Source organism: Hippoglossus stenolepis, chromosome 15 (assembly GCF_022539355.2).
Source record: "Hippoglossus stenolepis isolate QCI-W04-F060 chromosome 15, HSTE1.2, whole genome shotgun sequence".
NCBI lineage: Eukaryota > Metazoa > Chordata > Actinopteri > Pleuronectiformes > Pleuronectidae > Hippoglossus > Hippoglossus stenolepis.
The window spans coordinates 9,776,789-9,796,286 of NC_061497.1; the positions used below are offsets into that span (position 1 = coordinate 9,776,789).

Consider the following 19,498-nt stretch of genomic DNA (forward strand, 5'->3'; position numbering starts at 1 on the left):
GAGCAAAAGTTTAAAAAAATATATGAAGCACTACTATTTTTCTACAAAGCTTGCAATGGTCTTGTCCTTTCAACTCGGACGTGTCAAAAGTTTAACATTAGGTCTTGCCCTGCTATCAATAATTTAATTTAAAATCCCACCTTTTCAATCTTGTTTTTAATTCAGCCTTATTCATCATTATGATTCTGTTGATTATCTCATTTACTTTTCTCTTGTATGGCTTTTAGTGGATCTTCCTCTTGCAGTGGTTTTACTTTCTTTTTATCCATATTCTTATCTGCATTTATCCATACTGTTTTCATCCATTATTGTTTTTACTTTGCCATTTCTATAACGAATTTTGGCTCAAATTCTGTTGTTTTTAACATGCTATATACACAAATGTGACTTGACATGGGCTTTGTGTCACAGGGGCTGTCATTGCAGGGGTTTCAATGTTTGATTGGTAAATTCATATCTGGAAGCTTAATTATGAGTCAAATTTAAAAAAGGCTTTACAAACCAAATGTTGGACACAAATTGCGTGATGCTTTGCAATTTCTCTGGCCTTTTCTTATCAACCCCCATTTGATCATGGTCGTCAGAATTTGCTAGCAGGCTTATTATCCCAGTAAGATATAATTTGCACATCTTCTCTTGCACGTAGGCCCGTGGTGCATGTGCACGCTTCGTGAATGGTCACTTGTTTATGTGGCCAATGGAAGGCGGGTTCATCCGGAGCGCATAGATGTAAACGTGTGTGTGAGGGCTGTCCAAGGTAAAGGTGGTTAGTTAATGGTTTCTAAATTGGGATGTGGCCGGTGTGTTGGAGGCTGAATCTAATACACCGGCGTATCCCGGCGGTTGCCTAGTAACGCGCTGGCAGTGGGCGCCGCGCAGAGAGATCTCTATGGTGGGCGCTCCATGAAAACCGCTGGCGCTCCTGACCTTGGCGTCGCGAATGCGCAAAGCACACGGAGCGTGCAAAGCGGCAGATAAAGAGTAAAAGATCCGTGCGTTTGATAGCGACACCGGGAGGGGGGGGACATTTCACACACACACACACACACACACACACACAGCCACAGAGAGAGAGAGCGAGAGAGCGAGAGAGATAGAGAGAGAAAGAGAGAGAGAGAGAGACGGTGTCTTTGTAACGAGACGCACTGGAACGGCACGGCACGCGATGGAGGAAATCTCGACATGGAGCGCGTGTCAGACTCTTCTGTAAAAGCAGGTGAGTAAATGATGGTTTTTATTATGATCCGTGGGATGAATCTGTGTGTTCTGACCGATCACTGGTTCCTTTTTTTTTCTGTTTTATTGCATGCGATTGCTCTGCTGGGGGATTTATCCTGTTTGTGCATCTGTAGGCTCGCATGTATTTACCCCCTATTTTTATCCAATATTATAGAGTTCCCCCCCCCCTCCCCTCCACACACACACACACTACAGCAGTGTGTCGATGCTATCTGGGCTGTGTCTCTGTATCCTTGCATTCGTTTCCAAAGCACTGGCCATTGTGTGGAGTGTACTACCTGCAGCTTTTCTATGCATCAATCCCACCTCCCCCCCCTTTCATTGCACTGCTAAATTATAAGGGGACATATTTGGGGCGGGGGGAGGTTGGGGTGGGGGGGGGGGCACTAAAAAAAACGTGTTTGATCCGCCACCAGTCGAATTACAAGGGCATCGGGAGCCCAGTGTGTCTGAGGCTCCCCCCTCTCTCTCTCTCAATCCAATGCTTTCATGTCGTGGGCCCCCGGGCTATACCAGAGCCTGATCAATACTGTTGTCCTAGAGATTTTTATTACTACTGAATTGGTGTTGAATTGTGTGCCTGTCAATGGTGTAGGTGTAGAGATAGTAATGCTGGGAGTGATTACAGCAATCATTCTAATAGGTCTCTAAGTGGGATCAAGGCAGTCCAGTGGGAATTAAAGTATTTGGGCGCATGCAGGGAAACCCAGCAGACCACCGTCGTGCATGAGAACATCTTACATGGGGCAGAGTTGTCCTGTATTAAATGTTAAAGCTTCAAGACATCTTCACTCTTGAACATGTCACTCACTCGATTGGCGAAAAAGTAAATCTTGATCTCCCATCTCCCATGATTTTCCCTTGCTCCCCACAAGAACTCGCAGTGTATCAAACTTGCCTGAGTGATGGCTCGGTTTTATCGCATGGCCCATTTGGTGCGAGCCATAAAGCTTTAATCCACATCTGTCCCATCACAGACCATAAGTTGGAAAAAGAATACTCTGCAGCCCAGCAGTGCTCGGCTGCCTCGAGTGTCTGCAGCAGAATAAGTAAAAGAAAATGAAAAACTGTATATCAGAGACAGTCTTTAAGAATCTGCCTCAGCTCTGCTCCAGCAAATTGAATTACATGTTTGACTTGATGTCAAAATAGCACAAATATGCTAATGAGATGATGCATTGATGCTAATATCGTCATCCATGTGTAATTTAAAAGGAAGTGCCGCTCATTTTAAGAATTCATATCAACGCTTTGATCTACAGCAGCTTCTTTTTTCTTTTCTTTTTCCTTTTCTTTTTTCACTGCCAGGGCTGCTTCTAAAGCCAGAGACAACTAACCAAGTCTGACTGGTGATGCCAGTTTTGCCTCCAAATAGAATCCGAGTGATGTATCATCAGTGTCAATTCAGAACCAGAGGATCTGCCCCACTCCACGGGAAGAAATTCAATATAAAATTAGGTTTTCTGTCTTTTCCATTTTATTGTCCTGGGTGCTGTACATCATTGTCATATAACAGATGGAGATGGAACACGTCTTGTCCTTTTTTTGGGGGAGTTAATTAATACTGACAACGCTGGCCTCGTGCAGAGATGTACAATGTTTTCTCAAATAAACCTCTGTGATGTTACTTTTCTGACAGCATTATCTGTCTGATTTGGCTTGAAAATTGACAAACTGCTGATGTCCACAGCAGGTAATGTGAAACAGAGAACGAGCCGCCTTTATTTGTGTTTACCTCTCCTGCTGTTTTACCCGAAACGTTGCAAAGAGAGAGGAGGAAAGCCAATGCACCAGCCACGTCTGCGGTTAATTAGTTTCTCACACTCGCAGGCAGGTATCGTCTCCTGTCTCAACAGATAGCCTCATCAGATGGAAAGAGAGATGTTGTGGCTGCGGTGTCTCACAACGCTTGGGGTAGTAGCCATCGATAAATCTGATTAGGTTAACAAGCTTGTTTTTGCTTTGTTCACCGACAATTCAGTGGGAACCTTATGTTGAGCATATTAAACTTACACTGCTGTCCTGGACTAAAAGGAGTGAGACGTGATGCATTTTGGATTAAGGTGTTAATTGGAAGAAGCACGATACACTTTGCTCTCTGTGGGCTCATGTTTTATAATGTGCAAATCTAATTAAACGTGTATTCTGCCGTTGCCTTATGAAGTTGTCGGAGAAGCTATGGTGACTGTAGCTTGGTTCATATTTATTTTGTGCATGCAAAGGGAAGGGAAAGGGGAATTCTTCCACTTGGAAATCAGAAAATTGGGGACTCAGTCATGGCTTCCATTAAAAGATCCTTTTCCTCTCGATACTGAACTCAAATGGTCTATTGTTGCCTATAAGTCTGCCCCAAGTCTTTCAGTTAACCTACAATTACTCTGCTTTATGGGGAGGGCTCGGTGCTATGCTGTGGTCCCACCGGACATGTTTGGTCTGGGGATGTTCAACACTTCCATTATACACCTTCAAGTGTGTTGCTGACAGTGTTGCTCGGATGTAAGACACAAATAAAAACATGAGTGTATCACACACATCAGAAAAGTCATTCCCACCAAGTGTGTATTTTTAATCGCTCTTGAATGCATCTTAAAGGTTTGTCTCCGCTGTTCACTTTGTTGCTTTTACATAAGAGAAGGGGCGCTTAACACCTTTTTATCCTGAGACGCTTTCGCAGCATCACTCCAACATCACAGCAGATGGGTTTCTTTCCAGATTCCACCCATCGCCTCCTCCTCCTCCACTGATACACAGATATCCAGTGATTTGTAGATGTAAAAGCATTAATTTACTCTTTCATGCCAGCACTTTGTCCCAAAAGGTTATTAGCTTCAAAGTGTTCCAGTGGATCCGGCATACTGATATCAAGCTGATTTAAAAATGTGTTTTACAAAGCCCCAAGATACGGGAGGATAATGTTTTTTAAATGAAACTTTAGTCAATAGTTTGATGTTTCTTTGACGACCATTTGCTGTTTCTTTCAGACCTGTGTGCACTGAAATGAAAAGTGGAAGTGGAGGTGGTCCATACCTGGCTGACGCGTATTTGGATTTGACAAGCATCAGAGTCAAAGGCTGTGAGTGATGTCTGTGTGACGGGGTCAGTGCAGCCGGACTGACCAGACAACACAGTGTGCGTTTGTGTTGTGCAAAGGGCACTGTCTTGCCCAGACCATGTGGCTGGCTACATTTAGAGACCATCTGTTGCCTGCACACCTGCCACACCAGCAAGGGACTGTAACCATCACCCACTGTGCTCTTCTCTGGTGGATATTATGCTCCTGCTGGTCATTCACCAAGGCGACAAGCCAGAAATTCTACCCGACGGTCACCACCCAGTTCGGGAAGCTGCGGGGCCTCCGGGTGCCCGTGCCCAGCGAGGTGCTCCGGCCCGTCGATCAGTACCTGGGCGTCCCCTATGCCGCTCCACCCCTGGGTGAGAAGCGCTTCATGCCGCCAGATCAGCCCTCCTCTTGGTCCGGTATCAAGAACGCCACCCACTTCATGCCTGTGTGCCCTCAGAACATCCACAACACCGTGCCAGAGATCATGATGCCCATATGGTTCACCTATAACCTGGACACAGTAGCCACATACATTCAGGATCAGAGCGAGGACTGTTTGTATCTAAACATCTACGCTCCGACAGAGGATGGTGAGTTGGCGTGGTAAACCGGACAGCGATGACTTTCCATGTCCATGATTTTGCCCTGTGATCGTCATATATTGCATGTGTGTGACCACTGCTCTTGTCATTGCTGCCACCAAAGGCTGATTTACCATCCAAAGCAAACATCATCGTGGACCCACATGTTGTATTCATCATATTCCATTTGAAATAGCAATCATGTTCCCATTGATTAACTGGAGATAAGTCATATCTTGCCCGTCGTGGCAAATGAAGACACTGTCCTGACGCCCCTGAAAGTCAGAGAGGCGTAAATAAATGTGCTTCTTGTCTTCTCGCTAATAGACATCCAGTAAAATATTGCTGAGCTAAGGTGTTGTTCAAGTATTGGTCCACCTAAACTAAGCAATAAATTTAACAGCTTGTAAAATGATGATCCCAGCACATTGGGCTGTCACCTCGGGGCATCGAAGGTAATCATGAAGGATTACGTAGGAGATCCATTAAGTGCCACCTTTAAAATGTTTGTTAAAAATGTTACTTTCTTACGAATCACTGCTTTTTGTCGCCCGTGCCTCTGCTGGGGGCCAATTAGTGAGAAGTCAACTGTCTATCGCTTGCTGAATCCTTCTCCTATTTTTTTTACATCCATCTTGTCTGTGAAATGAAGCAGCAAGCATATTTGTGTGAGTCTGCTCTGGGTCTGTAGATTAGCAGAACAATGTTATCACACAGTAATGCTGTATCTTCTCTAAATCTGCTGTTGGCAAAACAGATTTCTCTAATGCAGGTTACTTCAGTGCACCAATTGAACATGGCTCCTGAGAATACGTTGCCATCCTCTCCGGCATTCAGCGGGATACAAAACGTTTAGCATTCACAGTATAACTGTGTTCTGCTTGTGTATGTAATGCGCCGCTGTGGCGTGTGGCTTTTTTTTCTACGGTAGCATAGCAACAACAGATAAACAGCCTGCTTGAGAGGTAGCTGTCCAAAATGGTGCAGCCCACGTTTTTATAAAGCCCACAGTCTGAGTGCTGCCCAAAGGCCCTTGTCATCTGGCACACACACACACACACACACACACACACACACACACACACACACACACACACACACACACACACACACACAGGTTAATTAAATTTCACATTTGTATTCATACTTCAAAGGACCTAACTCAACCAATTGGTTCCTAACATTTATTTTTATTTCTTTAGACTTTGTCATTGTTTATTTAAATACACCTCAGGCATTATGTGGCTTCATTCTTTAAGTTTCACTGATGTGAAACCTTTGCTGTTTTCACTTTTGCTTATTACCAGTGGTCACTTTGTTTGCAATGTCAAATCAAAGAGTGTTTCAGAAATTACCCCCATTTAATAATTATTTTTGTGGTTTGATGCTCCGTTCGAGTCGGAGCTTATTAATTATTCATTTATTAACCATATAACTCATATCTTCAATAATTATCCTGCAGTGGTTTACATGACAGTGTGTTTAAATACACACTTGTACAGAGAAGAAAATTGAACCAAGAGAGATGTATTGCCTGAAACAAAACTGAGACAGCTGGGTCAATATAACGATACAGATAATCAACCAGTCAAACATAACAGCACAACATGTTTATGTGCACATTAAAGGCTAAACAATGAATTTAGATCATTTAAATATGTCCAAGTTTAATCTCCTGCAGTTTATTGATACAATTGTAAATGTTTTAAAACATAACATTATCATCGTAACGCCACAGCCTACAATTCATATTTGACACAGACATTAAGGAACGTGCTTGTTTGGTACAGATCCCTGCAATATAAATTACATCATCGAGCAAAAATGACCATTCCTACTAAAATCATGAATCGTATCAACTCAATATCTGTCAAAATAATCACAATTTGAATGTTTTGCATATCATTTAGCCCTATAGTGCATATACATTATGCCATTTAGTAAAAATAATTAACAAAGAACATGACCTTGGTTCCTTGCATCAAGCAGAACTACAGATCTTACTATCTTGTAACTCTACTCTAACTTATAATACAATTGTGTGTAACTGTGTCATACATCTCTAAAGATTTTACATATCGTCATCTACATCTTGCAGGGGAAAAGTGCAATACTGCATGTAAATGGGAGGAATTTCTTTTTTCCTATAATTTATGGATCCCTTTTTCCTGATTCTGCCAGTGTGATTGGACTGTACATTAGATAAGAAGCACAGTCAACCCTGCAATTTTCAATTCTTCATCTTTTTTTTTCTCCTTATGTGAATCCCAGGGAGCCAACACAAGAAAAAGGGGGCGGCTTTCTCACATGCTGAGACTCATATATCCGAAGGTATTTTTTAAGAGCTCAAAGTCTTGCTGCATGGATTTTTTTAGTTTGAATGTGGGGGATGAAGATCTTTCAATTCTTATAGTTTTTACTTTCCTGAAGAACCATGGGGGGGAGTCTTATTTTGAGGGGAATAAGGAAAATGTTGTTATACATTGGCTTTTTCTGCACATCATGTCCTGAATCAAGCTCTGGTGCGACGCTCTCAATAAGTGCTGCATCTCCGCTGCTATGCACATTGATCCAGAGATTGCATTATCTACTTATCTGTCTTACAGTCCCTTTAAAAGCCAGTCATTATTCTCTGTAACCAATTGGTCTGAAAACCTGAAACATAGATTTTATTTTTCTACACATATAAAAGTATTTTTTTTTATGCTTGTGCATGCAAATTTCCCCATGGTGGGACTAATAAAGATTATCTTATCTTATCTCACATTATAAGTTGAATGTCAAATTTGGCCCTTTTCAGATCAAACGACGATTCAGATAAACCGGCTTTTTATCTCTCTCTGTCTCTAACCCAGAGAGTTTCAGATATTTAGTTCAGTGCTTTACATACACTGTTAAAGTGTTGGTCATTATATTTGACAATTTCATTCCCTTGTCAAGAGTGTATTTATCATGCATTTTCTGAATGTCATCACAGCCTCCCAACCACAGGCCTACCACTGCTTCTAAGCATCTTTCCTGAGCAGTCTTTACCCATACCTCCCACCTAGCAGTTGGGATATAAAGTTTTAGTCACTGTGCTTCATTAATTCTCCATTTCATTACTGTTGCCTCTGCAGTTGTTTGCTCAGCGTGTGTGTTGTGTGTGTGTGTGTGTGTGTGTGTGTGTGTGTGTGTGTGTGTGTGTGTGTGTGTGTGTGTGTGTGTGTGTGTGCGTGCGTGCGTGCGTGCGTGTGTGTGTTGACGTTGCAGATATAAGGGACTCCGAAGCGCGACCTGTGATGGTCTACATCCACGGAGGCTCCTATATGGAGGGCACTGGGAACATGATGGACGGCAGCGTACTGGCCAGTTATGGAAATGTTGTCGTCGTCACGCTCAACTACAGAATTGGAATATTGGGTGATTACAAGCATCTCTGTGTGGTAACCTTTAATGGTGTTTGAAATGGGGCATTTGGCCCTGTTTAATATGGGAGAATAAACGGTAATAATGATTCATAATTAATAATTAATTTCCTCTCGTGCTGCTGTTATTAACCCACTAGCAGAAGTAGATGAATGACATGAATATGTGAACAAGCATGAGAAAGTGTAACTGATATATTGGTACAAAAGCTTTATTTGCATAAAATGTTGTCCTCAGACGGAAAGCGACGTAAATACTCATCCTGACTTGTCCTTGCTGCGCGCAAGCTGTGAAAACACAATCTATCTCTCCTTACATGGATTTATCTAATCTGTACAACATTATCACTCTTTGCCATTTCTAAGAGAAACATGATTTAAATACAGTATGGAGGTTTGCGGCATTCACAAGGTCAACGTGTGTTTAACATTCAAAATGGTGTGTCTTTTAGATGGGACTAGACAAGGAAATAAGTAACAGCGTCAATTGTGAGAGCCTCTGACCTCTGTGCGGTTTTATGAAATTCATTTAAAGAAATAGTGAAGTGGAAGATTTATTTATGAAAGCATGCTGACTGTGATGAAGTCACTTTTTGCCAGGAGAGGAGGAGAGCAGATTTGATGAGCAGAGCGCTGATCACTTCCTGAGGGGGCCTCTCCGGCTATTACAAGGAGACGGCTAAAGCAGTGGAGACACTGTGGGAGAGAGCAAAGGCATATTTGCACCTGAGGGGAAACGGTGTCAGTTCTTTCAGATACCCTGCTGGGCTATAACTTTTAGATCAAAGCTGTGGAATATACTGTCGAGCTCTCTTTATGAACTAGCTCTCTGTCTACCTCAGGCTTCCTCAGCACGGGTGACCAGGCAGCAAAGGGAAACTACGGGCTCCTGGACCAGATTCAAGCTCTACGCTGGATCAGTAAGAACATTGGTTACTTTGGAGGAGACCCGGGCCGCATCACCGTGTTTGGATCAGGGATCGGTGCATCCTGCGTCAGTCTGCTGACATTGTCCCACCACTCAGAGGGTAAAAACAACTGCCATTTAGCATTTATGTTATCTTTGACACTCATAATTAATGCCACTTAATGCACAGCAATGTCATCACCCACATTAACATTGACATTTATCATTTTTAATCGTTAATTTGGAGTTTTGTTCTTTGTTTCGGGCGCAGGAGATGAAGTGTTATGATATGGGAATAGGGTAAAAGGAGTATTCGTTTAGTAAGTGATTGCTTTTGTTCCCCTGTACTCAGTCTAATCAGCCTAAAAGCTTTGCCTCTTAAAATGTGAAGCTCTTAAAGAAGCCCACGAGCATTATAAAGTTTTCAGCATGTCATCACGCTCACCTGCCTCTATCAGTTTAACCGTTACCACTGATTAAGATCCAGCCTCTTGGTGTCACATATTTTCTAACCTTGTTTATCCACCTGCACTGTCTGGTTAAGGTTTGTCCAGAAATATCAAAATTACCAGTGAGTTTGGTGGACTGGTCTTCCGAAATTGTAGAAACTTTAACGAATATGCTGTTTTACCCAAGGTTAGGTTGGTGTGAGGATGAAGCAGGACCAGATAGAAATTCTGCAAATATTTTCTGTAAAAATGTATATTTATTTTAATATGTATAATGTGCTGATTTTAGAAAAAATATAGAAACTAGAATGGCACTCAGTAGAGCACGTACCTCCGCCAAGGCCGAACAGCCCCTTATGCACCAAATTACCCACACTCATAAATATCAGTCCTCTAAATATGCCAGATATTTCTTCTATCAATATCCTAAATTATTCTCTGAGAAATCAAGGAAATGTTGAAAAATCTTACAAAGCCAAAGAAAGTGAAAATAAATTGCAGAATCTGCCCCCTGATCCAGAGCCGCACCAAAAGTCAAAGGGTTTTTCCCTTATCCACACTCTAACCTTCCACTAAGGTTCGTGGTAATCCATCAGGAAGATTTTGCGTAACCGTGCCAACCATCAGACAGACAAACAAACAAGTGAAAACATATCCTGCTTAATTATATTCAGGATACAATATCCAGTGGTGACTGACATCCTCTGAAAAATAGAAACACAATTTGCTGACCGCTGGGAGAATAAAAGGTGTGTATTTCAATAGTGGTGGCCCACTAAGAACCGAACCTCTATGTGGTATTACTGCCCTGGTCCCCCTATGAACCACGAGAAGGGCAGAAATCCTGTGTATTTATCAATGCCAGGGAGGCTGCAGCAAATGTCCATTGTGAGGTTTGTATTTGATGCTCCAGCTCGGGCTGCAGCGAATGCTCAAAGATCTTCAGCTGTCTTTGAAGTAAATAGCTATAGCTGCTGCTGCTGCCCTAAAAAGAAAATGAAATAAATGACAGCAAAGGAGGGAGAAAGTGACATTGTCCTTGCACTTTTTTTAAATTTTACCCAGCGACTGGAATGCCTTAACCTCAGCAGAGTATTATTGAGTTGATACATATCATGTGTCGTTTCTGGTTCGGATAGAAAATCCCTAGAGACAGAGGTGACACACTGCATATAAACAAAATCCAAGCGAGCGGCATGTTGACTGTATCAACACTGAAGGATTGGGGTTACTGCGTATATCCAGTTCCCTGCACAGACCCCCTCCACCGCACACTTCACATCAGCAGTGTTACGTGTAAGCCGTTAGACACACAGTTTTAATGATTCTACAATTACTGTACACCTGTCAGTGACTGGTGTAGGGAAACCTGCCTCTGCACCTCTGCACTGACACAAGTGATCATTAATTCACTCTCATCTGCATAGCAATGACACCACATCAAACAAATGAGAGGATCAACTGAGAAAAGAGTCTTTTTTTGGCTTTTTTAAATCATTATAAGAACAATGGAAGGCATCAACATCCCATTAGTGTTCATTTCCCATACCAGCAGCTTCTATTTAACTATCTGGCCTGTTCACTTATTGTGTTTCTTTATTTCATTGGCCTGTATCCTCTATGTGGCTTAGATGTTATTGTTAACAGAAGTTAGGGGAATAATTTGCTGCGATGCAGTCCAGAATGCTCTTAACAACAATCATTTGGTGAGCTAAAGTAGTAACCATAATTTTCTGGGCCTTTGTCCGTCTGTCTTCTTGTTCTGAATGTCGTCTTCCAAGGTTTGTTCCACAGAGCCATCATCCAGAGCGGTTCAGCCCTGTCCAGCTGGGCCGTCAACTACCAGCCGGTCAAGTACACTCGCATGCTGGCCGAGAGGGTTGGCTGCAATGTGCTTGACACCGTGGACATGGTCTCCTGCCTGCAGAAGAAAAGTGCCAAGGAGCTGGTGGAGCAAGACATCCAGCCTGCGCGATACCGCGTGGCTTTCGGCCCCGTCATCGATGGAGACGTCATCCCGGACGACCCCGAGATCCTGATGGAGCAGGGCGAGTTCCTCAACTACGATATAATGCTGGGGGTCAACCAGGGGGAAGGCCTGCGCTTTGTGGAGAACGTGATGGACATGGAGGACGGCGTGTCTGGCAGTGACTTTGACTTTGCCGTGTCAGACTTTGTGGACAGTTTGTACGGCTACCCAGAAGGAAAGGACACGCTGAGGGAGACCATTAAATTCATGTACACAGACTGGGCTGACAAGGACAACCCGGAGACCAGGAGGAAGACCCTGGTGGCTCTCTTCACTGACCACCAATGGGTGGAGCCCTCAGTGGTGACGGCCGACCTGCACGCCCGCTACGGCTCGCCTACGTACTTCTACGCCTTCTACCACCACTGCCAGAGCCTCATGAAGCCTGTGTGGTCAGACTCAGCGCACGGAGACGAGGTGCCTTACGTTTTTGGCATCCCCATGGTGGGCCCGACTGATCTGTTCCCCTGCAACTTCTCCAGGAACGACATCATGCTCAGCGCCGTGGTTATGACTTACTGGACCAACTTTGCCAAGAGTGGGTGAGTAACAGCAAATCCAGAGTTCTCGTCAACACGAACACACTGATTTCCACATCGTTACATAGTTAGAACCGTATCCGGCAGCTCGTTTTGCATTCTCGCCTGAGGAATGTCCAGTGCGTAACTTAAGTGGCCTTGCTTGTGCAGACCTGATTTGTGTTGAGATGCTAAACTCCTGTCCACATTTACCCTTCCTTTATCACCCTGATTAAAGGACTGCAGGATTCATCCTTAAGTAGTGTCTCCTAATTAAGCGCAGTCTGAAATCCCACTTCCATGTCTCCGAGCTTTATCTTTTCTCCTTTGTTAGTTCACTCGAGCTCACACATGAAAAGTGCTGCTTCAGTTTTTTACCAATTAACATGAATTCCTTAACAAACATCAAAAGTCTGTGGATTGACATGTAGGTTACCTGTATGTGTGCTTCCCCCTGCTGTAACTGATTAGATGACACCATATGTGCTGAATGTGTAAAAGTGTACAAATCTGCACAACCATACTTCAATTCTCAAAACCAGATGCTTAAGAAAATCTGGTTATGCTCCAGTGTGTCGTCACATTAGCTGAGAAAACTGCCGAGTTCACACAATTCCGAACAGACCATCTAATGAAAAGCTGTTTTCTTTTGAAATGCCGAGTTGTCTCTTCTCTAAAGTGTCAGTGTTGTGTTAAGCCTCTGTGAAAACTCTGCATGTGGCAAAATCTCATCACGTGGGGCCGACCTCCTGAGGGTGATGGATCTTTACAGCTTCATTCACATAAATGTTTAAAGCAGTTCCTCGCTGTTAAACAAAAAGGTTATGTTAAAGAGGCAGTTAAGATGGACTTCATAAACCTCGTACAACTTCACCGTCAGCTGTGATTTCAAGTGGGGTTGGTAAAGATAATCAGTGCAGACATAAATCATGCACAGTACATATCATTGCGTGTCATGCACAATATTCACATATGGTACCAAATCATAGTGTCTTTATTGAAGGTACTGTATAGATTTAAGATTGTGGGAAATAAACTCTCACTGGCAGGGGCGGATCCAGGGGTGGGGCCAGGGGGGCACTGGACACTGACACTGGCCCCCGCTGAAGTCCCCCTGTCTTGTCAGTAGTCTAAGAAAAAAAATTATCATTTAGTTATTTTTTAGAACACTATGTGCTTAAACAAAGAACAATTTTCCAAAATATAGCTCCAAGCTTTAGAGCCAACAGTAAACAAGTAATGACTGAAATGTGCACCTTACTGAATCAGGGATTGTTCATGGATGTTGGACATGTAATCGGCCCCTCTGTGTAAATTGTGGCTCCTTTATGGACCCTCATTTATAAAAATCCTAGATCTGCCAATGCTCACTGGGAAGATTTCTTTGCTTCTGGGTTATTTTGGTTGAAGAGAGACAAAAAACTATATATTTTCCATGCATTCGTCTGTAGGTTTCTTTTAGGTGCCTGAGATATACTGTATGAGAAGCACTGACATATAATCCAAATGAGATTTTTTTTTCAGTTTATGTTTTCCAGTTTTCAGTGAATGAGAGTTTAAAATTTAAGACAAGCTCCGATCTGATGTTGACCTGATATTACACCATCACTGACTCAGTGCTGTTCAAAATACAACTGAGTCAAACTCTGCACCTCTCCTGACAGCTTTCTTTACAATTTGTAACACAGCAACAGAGATTTGTGGCGTGTTTTTTGATGATAACTGAATCATACATGCGTCTCTCTGTGGTGGAGGAATCCGCTGCTGCCTCCATATTGAACTGATTGACTCTGCGCATGGCGATCCTCGCAGCAGGAGGAAGCACAGCACAGGCCACTGTAGGCTGTTGTGTCAGTGTGGGGGAATGAAGGAATGCTGAGCCCTTGAGGAGAGATGATGATATTACACATTGTGTTGTCCTCCTTACATTGGTGACATTTCCATATGTATTAGAAATGCTATGGCTCAGAAATGTGGCTAAAATGGACATTTTCTGATAACAAAATACTTTATAATATGTCAAAAACCATTTGTTAATTTAATTTGGACAAGAAAATGTCTGCATCAATAGCTTGATAAGATCCCGTCATGGCAATATATGATTCTGCTGAAAAACAAGTTATCAGTACTCTTCCAAGTTTTCTTCCAACAGAGTTATTTTCTATGATGTGTCCGCAGGGATCCTAACAAGCCAGTGCCACAGGACACCAAGTTCATCCACACCAAGGCCAACCGCTTCGAGGAGGTGGCCTGGTCAAAGTACGACCCCTACGACCAACTGTACTTGCACATTGGCCTAAAGCCGCGTATCCGTGATCACTACCGTGCCACCAAAGTGGCCTTCTGGAAACACCTGGTACCTCACCTCTACAACCTCCACGACATGTTCCATTACTCATCCACCACCACCAAGGTCACCCCGCTGGATCCTACCCAGTCCAATGGCAAGAGGTCCGGCAGCACGGGACGTCCGCCTGTCTCCACTGCCCACAGTGACGGCGAAGGAGGGAGGGAGATGGGCCCTCTGATCATGCCCAACCCGAGAGATTACTCCACGGAGCTCAGCGTCACCATCGCTGTAGGGGCGTCGCTGCTCTTCCTCAACGTCCTGGCCTTCGCAGCTCTGTACTACCGCAAGGATAAACGCAGTCGGCAGGACCTGTCACAGCAGCCCAGTCCCCAGCGTGACAGCAAAGGCAACCACGTGGGCCACACCACCACTGTGGACGAGACCCTGTCGTCCCAGCAAAGGAACCAGTGCGAGGCCCTTCACAATCCTCTCCACGTTTCGCCCAGCATGGACTACTCACTCACCCAGCACCGCTCCCCTGATGACATCCCTCTGATGACCCCTAACAACATCACCATGATCCCCAACTCCCTGATGGGCCTCTCCAACATGAGTCCGTACAGCACCTTCCCGGCCGGCTACAGCTCTGCAGGCCTGCCCAGCACCCACTCCACCACTCGGGTATAGCCTGGCAGGAGACGGAGATGAGAAACGAAGCAACATACGTAAAACGTGGAAATGTAAAGCTGTATTTAGGGTGTGTAGGTCAAATAGGATTGAATATGTTCGTTCTGTCTTTTCCAACGGTGTTAAAGCGCCAACATCCTGCCTTTGCTCTCTCACGATAGGAAGTCTAACTGCAGAGTCATTTTATAATACTCATTTTAAAAGGCAGTCAAAAAGAAAAAAAAGTGCATTTCATTTTCCACGTTGGCTTTTTTGGAACTTTACATAGCAAGAAACTTAGTATAATGTTTATACAGTTGGATTTGTATGGGAAGCTTTTTCTTACTCTGTGATATCTATTTTGATCTCGAGGAACAAAGTGACAATTACAACTTGTGGTGGACAGAGATGAGATCCGGGGAAAAGCCAAAAAAAGTATTATTATTATTATTATTATTATTATTATTATTATGACTATTATCGAGCTATTTTATACATATTTCTCATGGTACATTGCTTATTATGAAAATGTATTTTTATTGTAATTACTTTCAAATGCCTTGTAACTCGCTCACACTAGAAGTTACTGGGGATTCATAATAATGGATTTAGATTTTACTGGTCGCAATTGTGGTAAAAAATAAAATCCAGTTCATCCAGAGTGTTTCTCTCTGGTGGTGCAAAAATATAGCACCTCTGTGTGTGTGACTGCGTGCATGTGTGTGTGTGTGTGAGTGTGTGTATGCGTGTGTGGCCGAGGGGTGTGCTTAAAAAATGTAAATTAGGCATTGTTTGAAATTTACCATTCAGGTTTGCATATGTAGTGTTGTGTAATCTATTGTAGTCCATTTGAGTATCCTAGCTATACTTTTGTTTCACGTGTCCATGACTTTTTCTTTCACACATTGCAGGACTATAACTAATGCTTCACTATAAAAAGAGAATCGCTTTAAATGTGTTTTCCTACTCTAACCAGCTCATGGTTCTTTTGGCTTGGCTTGTTTGTACAGAATAAACTTAGAACAACATTTTATTTGTCGGTTGTTTATGAATACTGTAAGGTCTTCAGAGAGATAACTGTAATTACATTGTAACTGTATGTATACCAACTCAAGTATTCACATTTAAAGAGTGAGTTTCATGAAACTTTAAAGATTGTGTTTTAGACCCCTTGCATACCAAGATATATTCAGGGGTCATTCTTTACTGAATGGACATGATGGACAACAAGCTTTGAGATTTGATTTCTTTGAACCTATCATAATGTTGTTTAATCTAAATGAGACCACTATTAAAAGATCTTTTTCGGACTAAAGACGAGTCAAAAAGATGGATTTGATTGCATTTTATGCAGGTGTCATAAGTGTCTGTAATGTGTCGGCGAATACGACTTCATGTGTCTGCTACAAAGATTCTGTGGCTTCAGAGGAAGATGCGCAAAATTTGATAAATCAGTTAGGTCTTCATGGGTTTATTTTCTATCTTTATTTGAGAGTGTGCATGGTCTTTCAGTTTGAGAGCAGGAAGTACCAATTTCACGTTCAGGTGATCACTACGCCTGGCATATATTGGTTGATGATTTTTGATAGAATTGCTACACAAAAAAATCCAAGAGCAGAGGAGAAATCAGAGAGCTGCTTCTGTGCAGAGCGTGAGCACGAGTAGAAGAGAGTGCATGCAGAGCACATCTAAGCACAAGCAGGGTATATTCGAGTGCAAGCGCAGGGTTTTGAGTGAAAGCATTACAAAATCTGATTGTGAAATAATAAGTCATGCTCTGAAACTTAGAAATCTGAAATACTCCCTTGCAAGTATGTGAATTTTGAGACTTAATAAGGTGTGGAGTTACAGAGAAGTGAGCTCACTGGGCCTCTGTGGCCCACTCCTCATCTCTAACAGCTCAAATCTGGTACGACACAACCAAATGTCCACCTGGAGTGACATTTACGCAAAAAAGAGAAGACATGATCTGCATCAATTTTGATGCGTCCATTGTGAGTCCAGCAACGAATCGGTATAGGAGGCCACTCTCCATAAACAGAATGAAGTTGGGTTTATTTTGGGATTAAAATGCAAGATTGGTCAGGGTTAGTTTAGGTCAGAGTCAAAGAAGACAAATCAATTACACATTCTTCCATTGACAAATATATTGATGAATTCACAAGTAACTCGCATGAAACCTTGTTTAATTCCATAAACTTGAGGGTTTTACCACTACAGCTTGTTCTGGTATGACCTGCAGTCTCATAGTAATACTGCTGTGTGTCAGAGTATGTGACAATGTTCTTACATTTTATTCTTACACTACATTTTTTAGTTGTCACATTGAAACACATCGTCTCGCTGTGTCACGTTCAAACTACACAATGTCTTTGAGATGAGGTCGTTATTGTGTCTCTGTTATAAGACCTGACAGACTACACGATGGTCCCTGAACAATCACAGCTTGACAACTTTCACAACCTGTGCGATTTCAGCGGCTCACTTCAGGGAGCAACAATGTGAAGAAGCAATGGCATCCGAAGCAGCGTTATACCCACTGACTTGTGTTTGGTAGAGCTGCGGGAGAAAAAAGACACATCAGAGAGAGGCCGTGCGTGTTTCCACATCTCTGTGAAGCTTTCTCCTGTTAAACTGCTTCACCTGGCAACGTCAGCTGCATCATTCCTATTTCAGTTATGGCACAACAAGAAATGTTAAAAGAAGTCATTCTTGCATGCTAGTCTCCTTGTGGGGATACTGTGAGGTGTCCTAGTTGCATTGTCCACTATGATCCAGGCTAAAACAATATCAATGATGAACGCGATTGGTCAATTTACTGTGAATGGACTATTCAGAATGGATCGTATTTCTGAAGAAGTTTTCCATGGTTATCGACTCCTTCACTCCAAGCTCTTTACCCATCTTTACAGTACAAGTCACATTCACCCACTCGTGCACACATTCATATATTGCATCCATACATGCCATTCAGACCATCAAGGGAAATTTTAGGTTCAGCGTCTTGCTTAAGGAAACTTTAAAATACAGATTTTAAGGGCCAGGGATCGAACCACTAACGTGGACGACCTGCTCCTGAACCTCTACTTAATGTTGTGAAAATGATTTGACTCTCCAAACCTCATTGTGTTTATCTGTCATTTTTCATCTATCCTTGTTGCTCCTCTACTGTTCTGCTCCTCCTGCAGAATTTCCGGGGGGGGGTTTAATCTTTAAAAACGTTGAAACCCATCGGCGGCTGGTAGCAGACCCCTGTGGTTTCAAACACGCAGCCAACAAGAGTCTGAGATTATCATGAAAGACAATCAAAAAGCAAGTAAACACCCGGGTGGAGAAGCGCTCAGGCCGTCCTTACTAAATCATGCAGTAAAACAAATACTTAACGCACTCACCGCGGGAAGTCATTGGCGTTGAATTAATTGTGAGCCTGACACGTGTTTGTCCTCCAACAGCTCGTTTTGTTTGTTTGATGGCTGTTTGTTCATTTTTGTCACGAGATAACACATTACCATAACAGGGATGGCGAGATGGTGCAAATATTTTTGCAGGGGCTTCCTCCTCCCTTGTATCAACATATGCATATCACCGCATTTACTGCATAAATATTGGCGTGTGCAGTGACCACACAGCAAACAGTTATAAAAACGACTCACGGATAGATCACTGGGCTACTCCACATACTGCACACAGCCACGTATAGTGCACTGATTTACAGTGCACCGCTGTCCCCGGTGCTGACCATGATATAGGTGCCATTTTCTATCTGATTATGCAAAACATACTTTAATATATGCATCCAAGCAGCTTAGATGAAAGCTTGTAGAGTAATGTGTTTGTTCAACATCACTTCATGCATTAAATAATGACTGTTAGGCAAGTCTTATTAAGTGTCGCCCAATAATTCATCATCTGTGCCGCTCACATCCCTGACCACCGTCTGCATCCGGTTCTGAGGAATATCGTTTATTCATACATCCTCTTTTGATGCCACTAACTCAACCTCCTTCCTAATGCCTGTCCTTTGATTAGTCAACATTACTTCTTATTTACATCTCACAAGTAAAGCTGGCGACCAGGATACATATTTATTTACAGTACAGAGGTTCATTAATGACCCTCTCCTCACAGAAACACACATGCAAACACACATATACACACACACACTACATATGCTAATGGTTTTCTCAGAGATTTCAAAAGCATATTTCCTCTTCCCTCACCACTGTGTTATTAATCCTTTCTGCAGACTAATTGCTTGATCTGATGTTGCTCGGGGTTTTTAAGAGGGAAAGGGATAAAGACTAGAAACTAAAAGCAAACAGTTGACCAGTCTGCAAGGCTATTTTTTAAA

The 19,498-nt window shown here is 42.8% G+C and overlaps 1 protein-coding gene across 2 annotated transcripts; it reads left to right on the forward strand.

The window, feature by feature from the left end:
- Positions 1 to 869: 869 nt before the first annotated feature.
- Positions 870 to 16,462, forward strand: nlgn3b (neuroligin 3b). Of its 2 annotated transcripts, XM_035179515.2 has the most exons (7): positions 870 to 1,216; positions 4,221 to 4,890; positions 7,153 to 7,212; positions 8,134 to 8,283; positions 9,131 to 9,316; positions 11,426 to 12,215; positions 14,370 to 16,462. In XM_035179515.2, exons 2-7 carry the CDS (start codon positions 4,410 to 4,412, stop codon positions 15,166 to 15,168), a joined length of 2,466 nt encoding a protein of 821 aa, XP_035035406.1. In that variant the 5' UTR covers positions 870 to 1,216; positions 4,221 to 4,409; the 3' UTR covers positions 15,169 to 16,462. The 2 variants fall into 2 exon arrangements, with proteins under 2 accessions (XP_035035406.1, XP_035035407.1); XM_035179516.2 differs by lacking the exon at positions 7,153 to 7,212.
- The last annotated feature ends 3,036 nt before the right edge of the window (positions 16,463 to 19,498 follow it).